General features: G+C 53.1%; 2 protein-coding genes across 5 annotated transcripts in view; one reads left to right on the top strand and one right to left on the bottom strand.

Moving 5' to 3' along the window:
* The window catches only part of TJAP1 (tight junction associated protein 1), a 40,283-nt gene extending 30,989 nt beyond the window's left edge, over positions 1-9,294 (top strand). For all 4 annotated transcript variants that reach the window (XM_008932780.3, XM_018085119.2, XM_018085120.2 and 1 more), the window contains 5 exons: positions 164-325; positions 971-1,037; positions 2,786-2,893; positions 3,583-3,666; positions 5,361-9,294. In XM_008932780.3, coding sequence (XP_008931028.2) covers positions 164-325; positions 971-1,037; positions 2,786-2,893; positions 3,583-3,666; positions 5,361-6,677 — 1,738 coding nt within the window. In that variant the 3' untranslated portion in view covers positions 6,678-9,294. The remainder of the gene's footprint in view (positions 1-163; positions 326-970; positions 1,038-2,785; positions 2,894-3,582; positions 3,667-5,360) is intronic.
* Positions 9,295-10,566: 1,272 nt separating this feature from the next.
* On the bottom strand, positions 10,567-15,901 carry LRRC73 (leucine rich repeat containing 73). The gene is made up of 5 exons (XM_018085384.3): positions 15,725-15,901; positions 14,578-14,700; positions 13,304-13,404; positions 12,556-12,739; positions 10,567-11,018 (listed from the first exon to the last, which is right to left on the bottom strand). The coding sequence occupies exons 1-5, from the start codon at positions 15,786-15,788 to the stop codon at positions 10,948-10,950; spliced, it is 543 nt and encodes a 180-aa protein (XP_017940873.1). The 5' UTR covers positions 15,789-15,901; the 3' UTR covers positions 10,567-10,947.
* Between the last annotated feature and the right edge of the window lie 369 nt (positions 15,902-16,270).

The raw sequence follows: 16,270 nt of genomic DNA, 5'->3' as shown, positions 1-16,270 counted from the left end.
ACCTCTTGCTTCATGTGCTGGAGTCTCCTGACAGTTTAGTTCCTGACTTCTCAGAGCCCCTGTGCGGGGCATTGGGCCCTAGTGCAGAGCAGTGGGGTGGGGTTGCTGGTGTGGAGTACCCCTTGTGCAACTCAGTGATACCTTGTTCCTATTCCTGCCCCAGGCTACTGCAGCACGAGAATGAGGAGCTTCGTCGACGGCTGACGTATGTGACGAACAAAATGGAGGCCATGGAGAGGGAACTGGAGTCAGGTCAGGACTACCTGGAAATGGAACTGGGCCAGAACCGTGAGGAACTGGAGAAATTCAAGGACAAATTCCGTAGGTATGAAAAGGAGAACAAAAAAGGGGTGGAGTTAGAGATCCTTCCACTGAGGACTCCCTCAGCTAGTGGTAGCAGGCTGTGCTCTGTGGTGTAAATCAAAAGCATGCTGCATCCTCCAAGATGTGCACCTCCAGACTGTAAGGGGGGAGCTAAAGGCTCGACAGCCGTTATTTTCTCCAGGATACAGTGTAGGAATGCTGCCAGCATGAGAGGCTGACAACAGGGAATTCTTCATCTATTCCATGTAAGGCAGGATCCAGCTCGGATGGTTACCCCACGTGTGCGAAAGAAGCCACCGATGGCTGCAAGAAAGTACATCACTGCTTTACCTGAAAAGTACCTCAGTTAAAAATCAGTACCAATCACTGGTCATGTGCTTAGATATGACATAGTTCAGTGGAGTCCTCCAAAGTAATTTACATCCTCTCCTGCAAGATCCTTTCACCCAGCCAGCTTCATCTTGCCTCCAGTAACTTGGGGTCTGAAAGCCCTTGTGTGCTAGAGGTAAGGCATAGCTAGTATGCCTGGTTGTCTTAGCAACAACCTTTATGGAGTTTTGGAGCTGATGGTTTGTTTGGTAGCTATGAAGGTGACTTGACCAGGTGCCTGTGATCCATTCCCATGCTTACAGTCTTGTTTCTGTAGGTTGCAGAACAGCTACACTGCTTCCCAGAGAACCAATCAAGATCTGGAGGAGAAGCTGCATGCCCTGGTAAGTGCCCTGTTAAGTCACTATGGCAATCAGGTGGAAGAGACCTGTTAGTTGGAAGCAGATGGGGGAAAGGGGCCCTGTCTTTACCCAGCAGATGTGGCAACGGGTGAGGGATGAGATTCGGGCTGTGACCATCTACTCCCCATTCTAACTGGTGTCATGAACTGTTTTCTTGATTTACTGAGCCCCTACTTGGTTGTGCACGTGAGCTTTGGTTCCTCACAACATAACTGCATGGTATTCCGTCATGTTGCTTCAGTCCGTCTCAAAATGCCAGGGATGTGTCAGCCAGTCTTGGGGTGGTCATCCTGGGAGGACGGGAGCAGTCAGAGCAGAGCCAATGTGCGTGTATGTCTGTTGTGTGCATTCATAACACTCATGGCTGTTTCTTTTCTCTCCCTCCCCCTCTCTCTCTCTCTTTCTCCTCCCCACGCTGCCGCTGGCACACGCTGGGCGCACTCGCCTCTCAGGCCTCTCTCAGCCAAAGCTGGATTTTTGCAGTTGCGTCTTTTCGTTTGTGTGTTTTTTCTTTTTCCTCTTTACGTGTCTCAGCCTGTTGGTTTCATTGTCAGTCCCACATATACCATCCCAGATGAAGGGGCCCCAGCCCTCGTCCAGCCAAGGGCTCACCTGGTATCCAGCAGCTGCCCACAGATGCAGCAGGTCCTAGCTTGCAGTGCTCCATCTTAAGAGTGTTTGACTCTGAGCCAGCTGGAGCATGGCGTTGTTGGGAAGTGGTGCCCATAAGCTGCGGCACTGCACAAGATGTGGATGGCTGTGAGCCTCGTTTGCTCCCTTTCCTTCCCCTTCTGGGCTGTGAGCAGGCAAGTCAAATAGCTGAGATGGTGATTGCCTCTGTGTAGCCCAGGGTGAGACTTCTTTGTTTCTAGCACGTGAACTTCTAGGGTTAATATTCATTACTCAATTATTTATTGTGCTGGTGCCTGAAGAGACTGCACATTCAGGAAGTATTTCCTCTCGTACCCCCTTGCGTGTCATTGTGCTGTACCCCTGACACATAGCTGGGCCCTGGTGGCCACAGCCTCACAGCACCTTTGGCCAGTTTGGAAGAACTTCTTGAGACAGTGATGGCTTGGAGCTGTTGCCCCGCTTTGCTGTTACATCTGGGTCTCTATCTGCTCTGTACCTGAACTGTTAGGAAGTCTAAAGAGGCAAGATTGCCTGCTTTAGGGATGGCATTAGTCAAACTCCAGATGATGCTACACAGGTCCTTTTAGTTGCTCTTTACTAGAGCAAGGCTTTAACTCTTTCAAGATGGTGCCTTCCTCCTGCAAAAAAAAGCCTTTTTGTCCATTCAGCATTGATGGCTGGATCTTTTTGGGCAGTATTCTTGTTCTGCTGCCTCAAGGAAGATGGCTGGGTATTGCAAGCTCAGAGGTCTTTGCTACGAGTGGCAGGTTGGGATTGATTGCTCAAAACCACTAGCTTTCTACCAGGCACCATGGGAACAAGGACAGAGGGGAAACATGCTAGTGCTGCAAGAAGAGATACTGCATTAAGGAGGTTCAAATTCAACCTTGTTGTCTCTGTAGCTAGCAGAATGGCTGGTTCCACTTGGCCCTTGGAATCCCTTCCCTTTGAAGAGGGTTTTCTCCCTTATCTGTCTGTCTGGAAGTTTTTTGTGTCCCAGCTGCACATGTCATTGTGCTATGCTTGGACTGAGGTGGGTGGTGAAGCCAGGTTCTTCTGTGCTAGGGAGTTTTACACCTGGTGTTCTTGCATCCCAGATTAAAAAGGCAGAAATGGACCGCAAGACGCTGGACTGGGAGATTGTAGAGCTCACTAATAAATTGCTTGATGCCAAAACCACCATCAATAAGCTGGAGGAACTCAATGTAAGTGTCAGTCTGCAAATGGCTGTGGAAGTGTGTGAGGCGGGGGCTTTTCCTTTGTTCAAAGTCATCAGTGGAAAGGAGCACGTGAATTACTCCAGTGTGTATGAAAGCGTGGGAGCTGTACACAACAGTAGGGAGACAAACAGAAAAGGGTCTGAGGGGTTGAGCAGGAAAGAACTCATCTTGAGGTTTGATGTATTTGCTCTTTTGAGCTTAGAGTTTGACCTGAGTCCAGCTTGAACCAATGGAGCTGAGAGGGAGATGGTGCCTTTTCTACACTATTAATAATAAAGAAGTTTCTGGATCCAGTGCTTGATTCTTTTAACTGCTCTCAACACCCTCCAGTCTGTCTGCATCATCAGGCATGGCTGAGAGCTGTGGGATGGGATAGCAAGTCTGGTGGGACTTTTGGAGATTATTAAAATCCCCAGAGGGAGAGGGGGTTGATAGCTGATACTCTGACAGAGTATATGGTGGGAGCAAGGACTGGAGCTGAAAAGGACACCTTGGCTGAGTTGTAAGAAAATACACAGGGGTGTGGGGAGGGGGAAATGACAGGTGCCCTCAGGAGCGATTCATCAGATGCCTCCTCTGGCTTCTGTTCAAGCAGCATCCGGTCAGGTGGGACCTTTTTGGATAAGAGATCAGGCCAGTCTAACACTGTTGCACACCTGTGCCCTCTCTTGCAGGAACGCTATCGACAGGACTGTAACCTTGCAGTACAGCTGCTCAAGTGTAACAAGTCTCACTTCAGGAACCACAAGTTTGCCGATGTGAGTAGCAATCCTGCTGAGGTGGGGAAGAAGGGCTGCATCTTACTTTCTCCAGCTTTCTCCACAGGGCTGCTGGCTTCTCATCGTTCAGCCTCAGAGATGGGGGGAGGCTTCTGTTCCCACTCCCACTGAGAAGGCAGCACAGACCTTCTGCCAGCTCCTCTTTCATGACAGCTCCATTTCACAGTTCAGCCAGGAGCTGTTATAAAAAGCACAATAACCTTGAATTTGATATCCTGCTGGGTGTGTGCTGGAAGCTGGCAGGAGGACAGATCTCTCTCTTACCCTGCTCCATCCTTTTCCTTTCCTCACCTGGCCACATGGAAGGGCCTCATAAGGAGTCAAGCAGCAGTAGTCTGGCCTGGCTTCACTTATTTCCCTGAGGAGAAATGTGTGAGGCAGCATTCAGGGTGTCTTCTAGGCCTTCTGAATAGAAGTTCATGCCAATTTATACTCCCCCTTGTGGGGGGGAATGGTATCGGGGAGGGGAGTTCAGCTCATCCTGCCCTCAGGATGAGCAAAGATGCGGTTTAGGTCTTCCACGTTAGTAGCATCACTTCTTTGGTTGAAAGTATCATTCAAGCCCTTAGCCCTGCTCTCTCCTTGCCACACCTCTAGTCTCTGTCCCTTCTTGTTTTCCTCTCAGCAAAACCACATGCATGTCTTTTTTAACTTAGCAGGTGACCAATATGTCACCCTTCCCCATTGTGTCTCAGATTAGCACTCTTGAGGTCAGTGTATCAGTTACTGCTGGGGTAACCTTGACCTCTTTCCCAGCTGTCTCTCCTCTCTGGAGCTTTGAATTCTGCGCCCCAGAGTGCTGTGTCCCATGTGACTGCCACTGGAGGGGGTTTGGTGCTGAGCAGCTGTGCAGACAGCCTGCCTCACAGCCAGCTGTTGTCATGCAGTGTGCCCTGTGTCCCGGGCTTTGGGTGCAGTTTCCTTCTGGCTGTGACGGGACAGACCTTGCTATGCCACTGAGTGGCTTGGGGACCTCTGCTCTCCAGTTGATGCTGTGCATGCATGTGGTGACCAAGGTGAGGGCAGCCTGGCAGGGTGATGGGGAAAGCAGTAGTGCCCGTTTTCAGGACAAGGGGTGGTGCTTACACCCTGGCAAGACCCCAGTCTTGCAACTTCGGTAATAACCCCACATTTGCCTCTCTGAAATGGAGAGAGCAAGGAAGTGGGGTGACATGGTGGAGTTGGTTGGAACAAGGGAAGGCATCGATCCTGGTCTGCGGGCAGGCTGCCAGGGCAGCATGGCTGCAATGATGCATTCAGGGAGCACTGTGGATCCCAGCACTGGGGGCTGTAGAGTCACTGCAGTGCAACCACCGGCTGATTTTCCACAGATCAATAGACTCCTTCCTACCATGCACTGGCTGGGCCTTGTTCTCTGCTCACAGGCATGTGGGACTGAGCCCATGTGCCATCTTTTCTTGTTCTATTTGCCAAATGGGGACTGTGAACCACGGCCTAGAAGCATGACTGGCGTGACAGCTAGAGAGCCTTGGCAGGCCCCCATGGGGCAGGTTCGCTTTGAAAAGAGATAGCTTTCTCAAGGCAAGGTAGGTAAATGTTAGGGTCAAGATGAGTACAAAGTACACATGAAGGTTGGTTGGAAAAGGGAGATTATTTGGAACTAAATGGCTTGCATGGGAGCCCCCTTCTAATGTCTTTTTCCTTTTCCCTAGCTTCCCTATGAGCTGCAGGACATGGTCAATAAGCATTTGCACAGCACTCAGGAGTCTGCAGGCACTGGTCAAGAGGCAGCCCATACCTTGGCACCATCTGATGTTGTGCCCACCTCAGTCATCGCCAGAGTCTTGGAGAAACCAGAATCTCTGGTTCTGAATTCAGCCAAGTCTAGCAGTGGCAGCTGTCCCATGGCAGAGGATGTCTTTGTGCATGTGGACATGAGCGGAGCCCCTCCTGATGCCTCCAACAGCTCAGGGCAGACGGGAAAGGAGGGAGGAGATGCGGGGAAACAGCAGAATGGTGGCTGCAAGCCACAGAGTAGCATGGAAAGTGTGCCTGAGGATGTGCCTGCCTTTGAGAAGTTAAGCCCATACCCTACTCCCTCACCTCCTCATCCTATGTACCCAGGGCGCAAAGTGATTGAGTTCTCTGAGGACAAGGTAAGGATCCCAAAGAACAGTCCTCTGCCCAACTGCACGTATGCTACGCGCCAGGCCATCTCCCTCAGCCTGGTACAGAGTGAAGATGAGAGCTGTGACAGGCACCGGACACTCCCCAGCAGCCCTGCTTCAGAGGGGCACCGTTCAGCCTCCAGCTGTTCCTGTCAGCAGTCCCCTAAAGCAGCCAGAGCTCACGGATCTTCCCAGAGCAGCCCATTCAGCAGCCCTCCCCAAATCCCGAGCGCCTTTGCCAGCTCTGCCAGCTCTGAGGAGGACCTGCTGGCCAACTGGCAGCGTATGTTTGTGGACAAGGCACCCCCCACCTCAGAGCGAGTGCTGATGAACCGCACTGCTTTCAGCCGTGACACAGCCCCTGAGCTCCAGAAAAGGTTCAGCCGCTCCATGCAGGAGCTGGGTAGGGCAGCCTCGGCTTACTCAGATGGTGAGGAGTCCGCGCAGAGCTGCAGCTGGACCGTGAGCCGGGACTCGAGTGTGGACACAGACAGCACTGAGTCCAGAGCCCGCAGGAGCCATTTCTCCTCAGACTATGGTACAGATTTCTCCCAGGATGAAGCCCAGAAGCTGTTGCATGAAAGCGGTGGAGGCAGTGCTGAGCCTGAAAGCCCCTCACCAGAGAAGCACAAGGACTATGTGGACCTTGGCTTGCCTGAGAGCCCAGCTGAGGAAAGAGAAATACTGCTCCAGGGAAACAAGGAGAGCAACCAAAGAGGTGCCCAAGAGGAAAGTGGAGAAGGCAGGGTCAAGCCTCCCTTCAGCCGGATGCACCGCAGCCCCAAGAGGATGGGGGTCCACCACTTACATCGCAAGGACAGTCTGACGCAGGCCCAGGAGCAGGGCAACCTTCTCAGCTGAGGCAGAGCAAGAAGCAGCCACACGCTGCAGAGCTGTGGGATGCCTCCATCAGTCCACCTGAGGGAGAAAGCTCCCTTAGTACCCTCCTCCCAGAGGGAGTCTGCTCTGAAATTTTATATTTATTCTCTTCCTTTTGCTACCTGGAAGAGCTGAGGTTCCCCTTCCCTGGCACCTCAGACCCACAGTACTAGCACATGCAGTGTGCAAAAGCACACCCACTGCCCCGACATGCTCACAGCTCTCTCCACAGCCTCACACTGGTGCCTGTACCAGAGCTAGTTCTTGGTACCCCTCCTCCTGGTGCCTGTGCCTCTTTACACCCTCATCCTCCTTCCCACTCAGGTACCTGAGGCCCTGGGTGCTCTTGCGCTGGTTGCCCACAGCTGCTCTGCTCTCTTTTTTCTTGTGCCAACAGGGCAGACTGCCTGTGTGGTGGCGTCTGATTCCTCGGGAGCCCCAGGAGCCATGAGTGGGGCACAAGGACTCTCCCAGCGGATGGCTGTGTGCCATGGGGATGTGCTGGGATTGCTGGTATCTCATTTTTCTGTTGGGTTTTCTTTTTCCCCAGCTGCCCGTGGGGTTGTTCTCCAGAATCTGCCTCTGCGGATTTCCAGCATTGGGCTCAGCACCTGGTCCCCACAGAGGCAACACATGGGTGCTGCCTGCTGAGGTGGTTCAGGGAGGCATTGCCTGCTGGGCCCTGGGGTTTGTGTTTGTGTGTCTCCTCCCTCACACCTCTTCCCCTGCTCTCTGTGCTGTTGTTTTGTTTGAACGGTGCTGATGCTTTGCTCTTGGGTGGGCTTCTTTCTTCTTTCCAAGCCTTTGGTTTTGGAGTGTATTGTTTTTTTGTTCTCCCCACCCCGCATAAACAGACACAGCCGTTGGCAGCCGGTCTGATGCCTGCGTTGAGGGTGTGTTGAGGAGGCTCAGCTATCAGAGCTGCGCTTCCCTCTGATCCTGGCCTCCAGCCTGTAGAAACCCCTCCAGACTCAACAACAAGGTCTTGCCCCAGGCAAGCAAGGCGTGAAGGATGGTACCGGCTTTTCTGGGCAGGGCTTGGTGCAGGGCCAGCAGGGATGCGAGGGCAGCATGCTGAGGAGCTGCTCCCTGTAGATGCACTACCTCATGGCTCGGCAGTAGCCCTCTGCCAGGGTCTCCTTGCATGCCCCCTTCTCTGGGGGGCTCCAGGCTGGCTCTGGTGCCTCTCTGGAGCCTTCCCTTCTGGGTGGGGCTCTCTGTGTGTTTTTCCTAGCGTAGTGTGATATTGTGTGACTTTTCTTCTCAGTCTTGTGTGCTCAGTGTCTGCTTGGGGGGGAGGGAAGGGGAGAGGTCTGTAGATGTAGGTATTTTTTTGAGGGCTTACAGAGCCCAGGCCTCCTGTTTTAATTTTGTCCTGTGCTCTTGTCTTTCTGGTGTTTCTTGGCTCCCCTGGGAGTGCGAGGCAGAGAACAGCCCAGTTCCCCTGCACCACACCCCCTTCAAACCCCACCGTCTGCCCTCAGTCTGCTATCTGGTTTTTGAGTTGGGTTGTTGTCCTCCCACCCTACACAATGAGGGCTCTTCACTGGGCTGGAGGAGAGCACCCCTGTCTCCATGAGGGAGCTTCTGTTCATATGCTTACATCAAGATGTACAGCCGAGAGCTGCCTGAGGGCCCTGCTCCTTTCCCCAAACCCTGTCTCTGCAAAGGGCTTGCAGCTTGCAGCTGGGGCCAGCCAGGGCTTCAGCTCGAGCCTGGAGGCTCCAGGGCCAGTGAAAGGGAGCTGCAGGCCTCTCTGGCAGTTATGTAGGTTGCTTTATGTACTCTGGCTAGAGCTGCTGCCTACACACTCACCTTGTTTCCTGCCACCCTCTGGTGGGGAGGTGGGACTCGGTATTTCACTGCAGTATTTTGCTTGGTCCCTGTGCAGACAGGCTGGTGCTGAGAGCAGGAGCCTCCTCTGAGCCTGCAGAGTGTTCATCTCCCCTGTCCCAGTCGTGGTGGCAGGATCCTTGTATTTGCTGTCATCAGCTGCTCCACTGCTGCATTTCTTCTGTTCTGCAGCATTGCTGAGAGTTTGCACCTGCAGCAGCTGCCAGATCCTGCCTCATGGATGTCACCTGGGGTTGGATGCTCTCTGAGCAAGCTGCTCTGGCTCTGAGGGTGCTGGTGGCCTGCAGTGGGGGAGGCATTGCCCCTCAGGGCTCAGCCCCATCTCCCCTGAATCCTGGCATGCTGGTCAGGGGACAAAAATCTCTCTTGCTGAGGCAGCTGGTGCTGATGGTGCTGGGCAGAGCCAGCCTCCCTCTGCTTTTGGTCAAGGTAGACTGAAAAGCAGAACAGTGGAGGGGTGGCAAACGAGTGCCCAGAGCCTCGCCAGACAGTTGTGCTTTGCAGCATTAGGCTGCTGGCAGAGGTTGAGAGGAAGCGGTGGCCTCAAGGAGCAGAGCCTTCTCCCCTTGGGCACGGTGCCCTCTGCATTCCTGCCCACCTCCAGCAGTATTGGCTCTGGGGCCTTGAGCTCATCCCACTTCCAGTGTCCCAACTCCAGACTGTTAATCTGTAACTAATGTGGTTTTTTCTGAGATTTTCAAACTGATGTATATTTTAAGACCAGAAATAAACTATTTTAAAAGTAGATGGCAATGGCTGTAGTGTTCTTGATGCTGCTTAAAACCTGGACTGAGCATGTGAAGGAGCAGAGCTGCTCAGGGTACAGTGTCCCAAGTTTGCTGAACTGTGTGTGCCACCTGTTAGCTCTGAGAGAGAGAGTGATCCTGTGACCTGTAAGCAGCCTCAGTGTTACTGGTAAGATTCTGCCTACCCCGTTTCAAGTATTTTGCTAACTGTCCTGGCTGTGTCTTGGCAGACTCTCCACCTGCTGATCTAGAGTAGGATGAGGTGTAGCTAATCCTTTTAATAGCTGTTGGTTTTCATAAAGTCCCAGCTCTTGGAATCAGCCGAGAGTATCAGTTCTCCACTTCAAGAAACTGAGTTATGTGGAACCATGCAACATACCACCTTGCTGGAGTTCCTAAGGGGGTTATAATTCTAGAGGCAGTATTTTGTATGGGGAGGATTGAGGTTGATTGGACATACCCCAGGCAGGAAGTTGTCCAAATATGAGACAGAATTCCTGCAGGATGCTGTTATGGACACTTGGAAGTGCTTCCTTTTTGTGTTGAATGGTGCTGCAGAGGTCAGAGGCTCTGATGAATTTTCTTCCATCTCCAGTGTTATGCTGTGCCTTTCTGACCTACATCTATGCAAAGCGTAACACAGGAAGAGTTTCTTGTTTCTTTGTTCCCATAATTAATGATATTATTCCTTGTTCCCTTGAGTAGCAGCTGCGGCCACAATTTGATCTTCTAACCTAATCTGAGCCTTGAAACACGATCTTCCTTGTCTGCTCCAGCAAGGGACGCTTGGCCGAGCAGAGCAAGCCGCAGTGCTGATGCGGGCTGAAGCCTTCACCAGAGGGTGCGCCGCTGGGGCCAAGCTCCCTGCAGAGCCAGACTAGCCCTGCCCGCTCCCTCCTGGGCCGGGGGAGGGCCCGGGGGACAGAAAGCTGGGCTGTCGCCGAGCTCTGCCCAGGGCCGGGCCTGTGGGGGAGCCTCGGCAGGGCGGAGCGCCGCGCGCAGCGCGGCGGGGTGAGGGGCTGCCGCCCCCTGCCGGCGCTCCGCTCTTGCAGCGCCTGCCTGCGCCGCTCCCCGCCCTGCCGTACCCTACCGGCTTCTGCCCGTACCTACCGGCTCCAATGCCGTCCCCGCCCGCACCTGCCGGTACCTACCGCTCCTACGCTCCTGCCGATACCCACCGGTTCCTGCCGCTCCCTGCCGGTAGCCTACCGCTCCTGCCGGCCCCCGCCTCCCCGGAGTCACACAGTGACGGAGACGGACGCTGCCACGAGTGGTGCCACCACGTCTGTGACCTTTATAAAACTCTCATCGCGACAGCAGTACAGGCGATAGAAAGGACATCTCTTATACACATCTGAATAAATACAGCCTGCGCCCTGCGGGCACAGCCGGGCGTGGGGGGGCGGCGTGAGCTACACATGCGGCGACGGGACAATCACAAGCGGCCGACTGGGCGTGTGACAACACAGAGACGTGTGTAGAGATTTGCTCGGACCAGGCTCCGGCGCTCAGAGAGCCGAGTGAGGCGCCAACAGGAGGTGAAATGTGTGAGAAGTGGGCTGGGGAGCCCAGCGGAGGCGGGGGTCCGGCAGGCACACGCTGCCTCCGCGGGCACGGTGCTCTTCTCGGCAGAAGCAGGCAGGGTAGCCCAGCTACATCTCTGTTTCTGCTAAGAGGCTGTCACCGAGACCTGACGTCATCAGGACCATCTGGGAGCTGGAATCTGTGTCGAGAGAGGGAGAAAAAGATGAGCCGTTTGGGCTGCCAGAGAGTAGAGGGCTGTACTCCAGATGCAGAGGTGAGGATGAGGAATTAGAGCACCGCAGGTGGGAGGAGAACTGCTGAGAGAAGTGTGAGATTAAGTAGTCTGGCCTTGCAGCAGAGTAGAATCGATGCTTGGAGAGGGGAAGAAAGCAGAGACAGCAGCAAGAGCCCAGAGGAACATCAGCTCTGAACCCTGCCCACATACAGGGGATGCTGCTTGTGCTGGCCCAGCCGTGCCCTTACCCAGCCCTGCACTCAGCGAGTGCTTTTTTGACTAGAGAGACAGTGTCCAAGTGGGATGGGCTATCAGGCTGCAAGCCAACCAAGCCCACATAAGGTGGTGGTACTACCTTCCCAAGAGCAGGGAATACAGCAGGCACTCAGCCATGTTACGGCAGCAGAGGCCTGGAAATACTGACTTTCTGCATGGCATGAATGGAGGGTTTGTGCAGCCCTTCCCCGCCTGCCTCGGGGAAGTGAAGGCAGCTTGCTGGCTCTGTGATGGCACAGAGCACCAGCCAGGAACACTATGACTCTCCCCACACTGAGTGAATCAGATGGAAGGAGGATGGGTATGCATAGCAAGTAAGAAACTCAGTAGGATACTAGTCTCCCAACCAGAAGCCTTTTTAAACAGAAAAAAAATCTGGTTTTTTCTGGATAGGAATGAGAAGATCTTTAGTGGCAGTCCTACACATTCAAAACTGCTGCATGGGAATCTCTGTTTTGGGGATCAATTTTTGGAAACTGGATGCAAAGCTTGGACAAAACTGTCACTAAATTATTTTTATGGCTTTAACAAATGAGGATCCAGATGTTTTCAGGCTGATGGAGTGGTTGTGCTTGTTTCCTGCTAGTCTAATATGAGAATTGTGAGGGGGGAAGGACAACTGAAGGTAAAAAACAACCCCCCCTCAAAACAGCTGGATCACAAGGTAGGAATGTCAATATACAATATATACAAACTATACCAAACAGGCTACTGCTATCTCCATAATATACCTTTTTTCCATTACAAGGAAAAGACAGGCTGTGGCACCTGGCTAACCCTTCACATGTATGGGACACAGAGATTGGAATAGCTAATGCTGTGCGGATTGCAGGGAGGTTCTGGAAGCAGTGAGGAATGACACAAGTTTTGGCTAGGCTATCTGGCAAAGGCCCCTGAGATCTTTAATGCTCCTGCCCTTGAGTTTTAAGACTTTGCATAAAGATTTCGTTCCTGCAGCATCAGGAAAAATGCCTCAGAGGTACTGTTTCCACTCTTTCAGCAGCCGCATTGTCCTTGGAGGCTGCCTTTCCACAAGAGGCTCAGCCCAACGCTGTTTAACATGAAGATCACGCCTGGAGGTTGTATGTATTCCAGTTCACGGGGGGAAAGGACAGATCCCATTCACCAACCTCACCACAAGAAACCAGTGGCACTGGAAACACCCCAGACACTCCAACTCCTGCCTGTCAGCTCCTGCCCACAGCCCAGCTCCCAGAGCTCTTACTGTTTTGGCAGATCCAGGGGTTCTTCTCCCTGGCTGTGACTTCGTGAGCCTCTGTCTCCTCCTCTTCCTCACCCTCTGAGAGAAGGTCAGAGATCTGCTGCTGCAGCTCGGGACTAATGTTGTTCTCTGCCAGGATGAGTGTCCGTAGGGCTGTGGGATAGTTCTCTACCATGTCCAGCAAGGTCTGGGCGGAGAGTGAAATAAAGAGGCTGAAGCAGCACAAACAGCAGCCAGGCTGAGCAGAAAAAGCATCAATGCTTTGTCTCCCTGCAAACTCCAGCTCTCCTCTTCTTACCTCCACCTTCCCTTGGCCTTGACCTTCCTTCATGAGGCTTTATGAGAGACTGAGGACTTCCCATCTTTCTGTGGGAAAAGCTGAGCTTGGATTTCCTGGCTCTGTCTAAAGAAGGGACTGCTCTACACCCTGTTGCTACCAAATATCCAGGCTCATTCCCTCTTACCACTGGGAGCTGGGGCTCTGAGGGGAGAGCCTGTGCTACCGAGCCTTGGCCCCTATATGTCCACAGAGCTTTAGCTCTGATCCTCAGTCAAAAATCCAATCCCTTACTTCTTCCAAGAAAACAGCCAGAGGAAAGTAAGAACACCCCTGGGTGCAGGGAGGGAAGGGGGCGCATGTGGACTCATGGGGGAGTGGAGGCAGCTGTAGATCCTAAGGCCTCTACAGACATCCCTGTCCTGTGCCACTGAGATGTCAGTGATGCTGTAGAGAAACTGTGGGCTCTCATACCTGGGCTGACTGATTGGTAAGTCCTGTTCCCTCCAAGTCCAGAACTTCGAGGGTTCGACTGGAGGCCACAGCGACAGCGAGCATCCCTGCCACCTGGTCACCTGTGGGAGAAGCAAACCAGGGCCATCAGCAGTGCCTGCCTTTCCTTATGTAATACCACATGCCCTCATGGAAACTTCCTCTGAGTACATCTGCCATCAGACAACCTCCAAACCTGTTCCTCAGGGAGAAAAAAGTTGTTAACTAAAAAAAGAGACAAGGAAAGGTGCACCATTTTGTGGTTATGGGAGCAGTCACTGATTGCCAGGGGGAACACGAAGGAACACAGTGAAACTGGTTTTGTTCCCAAAGGAATCATATCTTTCCAAATCTCCTTCCTACACAAGGATGCAAGGGCCTTTAACAGTCCCTGTAAGCCACAGAATAGGAGCTAAATACTTCAGTATAGGGTAGGGCTGGAGCCAGACAGAGGACTCTGCACCAGCTGAAGGACTGCCTCCCTGGGAAGGGGGTAAACTTTTGGACACAGCATTAAAGATTGATGGTAGTGAAGAGACAAGACTCCAGTGTGTTCTCCTGACATTCTCTGCTGAGTGCTAAGATGCCATACAACTGTGACACTTTTTGTTAGCGCAAAACCTAGAGTGCTGTCAGATAATACCCTGGAGCCTTTCCTACCCAAGAGGAGGTACCTGGTCAGACGTAGGGCCTGGAGGGAGGCTCTGTTTGCAGATAGGGTGAGGAGGGGAGTACCCTGCTGATGCTCAGGGAGGCATGGCCTGATCTCCTCCTCACCACCTTGCAGCAGAGCTGGAGAGAGTTTGTTTCTATGGCAACGAGTGCCAGGCTCTCCTCCTCCTCCTCCCTTCTCCTCCAGGAAGATGAAGGGGGGAGCGTGGGGACATACTGCATCTGCCAAGCCAGCTTCCGCACCCTGTTCTTCAGGAACAAGGGAGACATGGAGGGTCAAACATGACAACAAAGGCAATGGAGTAGGCAAGGCACAACCTCCTTTCTGCACCTCCCTGCAGGGTATGTGGCCACTTCATACAACCAGAGCAGTGAGGGTAGCTTTCCCTACAGGTGAAGGTGCCCGGCAGGGTGAACTTGCTGCTGGGGATCAGAAGGTGAGGAACTGCCCCATCCTACTGTTGATGCTCTACTGCATTTTTTTCTAGAGCTTGGTCCCCAGCCAACCACTGGTGCCAGTTGCACAAACACTGAGAGGCAGGAGTGCAGCATCCCCTGCTCCTCCTCCATGGCCCCCAGCTTACCTAGAGGGTTGTAGTCCAGGTTCAGCACGCGGAGCTGTGAGCTGTGAGCCACTGCAATGGCCAGGCGTCCCCAGCCTTTGCTTGTGATGCCTGGGTTGGCGCTCAGTGTTAGCTCTTTGAGGCCTGGAGAAGAGAGAGAAGCCAAACCAGAGCCTTAGGGTCACCAAAGCAGTCTCAGGAGAACTATTTCAGCTCATCAGAACAGCTCTGAGTTTGGGGATCTAAGAGTTTTGTTTGCTCTGACAACTGTCATCACATATTTCAGAGATCAGTGAAATATTTCACTACCTTCAGCAGTAGCCCTTCATTTATCCATGCTGTGAATGCCCCACTTATCTGCACTCCCATCCTGTGTCCTGCTTACCCTAAGTAGGTAAGGAAACAGGTAAGGGGTGTGTGAGACGACTGACTGGGTGAAGAAGGTGACATGAGGTGACAGGTTGGAGAGAGGATAACAAGGACAGTAGGCTCTGAAGCCTGCACCTGGGAGGAGTGGCCAGCAGAGATAACAGCATCAGTGGCATTGTGAGCACAGAGAGAAGGAGGTACTGGGAAGAGGTGGAAAGCACTTAGAGAGTCAGGAGAAAGGAGTGGCATTACCTCCTCTGCAAATGCCAGCTCTCAGCTTATCTGGCTCACTGGCCTCACACCACCAAAGATTATTCCCTGCAAAGACCCAAGACTTGGCACTAGGGCTATGACCATGCAACTACACACTCACACAGTGCACCTGCAAGCAGGGACAATTCCCAGGCACTGACAATAAAGCCAAGTGCTGAGGTGGGGGCACACGATATATTTATCTATGGTCATTATCAACACTCAAATGCGAAATAAATTCAAAATCCAAGCTGTCCCCTCCTCCAGTTTCAAATGCTCCTGACATGAACCAGAAACAACCTGTTGGTCTCTGAGCTCCAATCTGCCAGCAGGAAAGATCAATTACAGAAAGCCCATGCCTGCTCAAGGGAACCACTTCTTTATTGCCTGGCTTTTCTGCTTTACTTAAGTTGGGGGGAAGAAATTCTTCATCCTAGGCAAACTATAGAGCCTGCCTCCTCCGGGGCTGAGGATTTACTGCTGCATGCATCTGCTCTGTGTGAAAGCTCCACTGATCATTGTGCAGCCCACAGCCCCTGGTGCTTACCGGACTTGGCCCCATCAGGCGGCAGGAGCCCACAGATAAGGTTGATGCCTTCATCACCCAGCATGCAGTCTCCTAGATCCAGAGCCACCAGCGAAGGGTGGATGGAAAGAGCAGGATTGAGGAGGGCCAAGCCTGCATCTGTCAAGGGACTCCCATGGAGGCTGTGCAGGTAAAATGGAAAATTACTATGAAGCCTTCTTCCTGGGGGCTAACTAACCTGACAGGGAGGGAGAAGTAGACGAAATGAGCTGGATGACAAATACTAACCCTAACTGGGCAAAAAGTGCTGGGAAGCCTCTGCTGCGAGGATCAGCTGGCCGCTGCGGTGGCCCTCCTCCCCCGGCCGGGACGAGGGGGTGCAGGGGATGCCAGCGCGGCAGGGGCAGCCCCACCACCGGGGCAGCCAGGCTGGAGGGCCGGGACTGAAAGGCAGGGCCGTGCCCATCCGGAGGGGGGAAGAGGTGACTCCCTCCCAGCCAGGTGACGGGTAGGGGCTTATCCGCCACAGCGTCAAGGGCATTTTCCCTCCGACAAGACTCAAATTCA

The sequence above is a fragment of the Manacus vitellinus genome, unplaced genomic scaffold, assembly GCF_001715985.3.
Source record: "Manacus vitellinus isolate BGI_N305 unplaced genomic scaffold, ASM171598v3 scaffold_8_pilon, whole genome shotgun sequence".
Taxonomy (NCBI): Eukaryota; Metazoa; Chordata; class Aves; order Passeriformes; family Pipridae; genus Manacus; species Manacus vitellinus.
This window is presented reverse-complemented; position numbering and strand designations above follow the sequence as displayed.

Bases quoted from the DNA above. Each gene is read 5' to 3' on its own strand.
- LRRC73 (XM_018085384.3), bottom strand. From the start codon at position 15,788: ATGCTGGGTGATGAAGGCATCAACCTTATCTGTGGGCTCCTGCCGCCT. The intron at 14,701-15,724 runs GTAAGCACCAGG...TCTCTTCTCCAG, and splicing joins GCCTGATGGGGCCAAGTCCG to GCCTCAAAGAGCTAACACTG. The intron at 11,019-12,555 runs GTAAGAGCTCTG...CTCTCGACACAG, and splicing joins CCCCTGGATCTGCCAAAACA to ATTCCAGCTCCCAGATGGTC.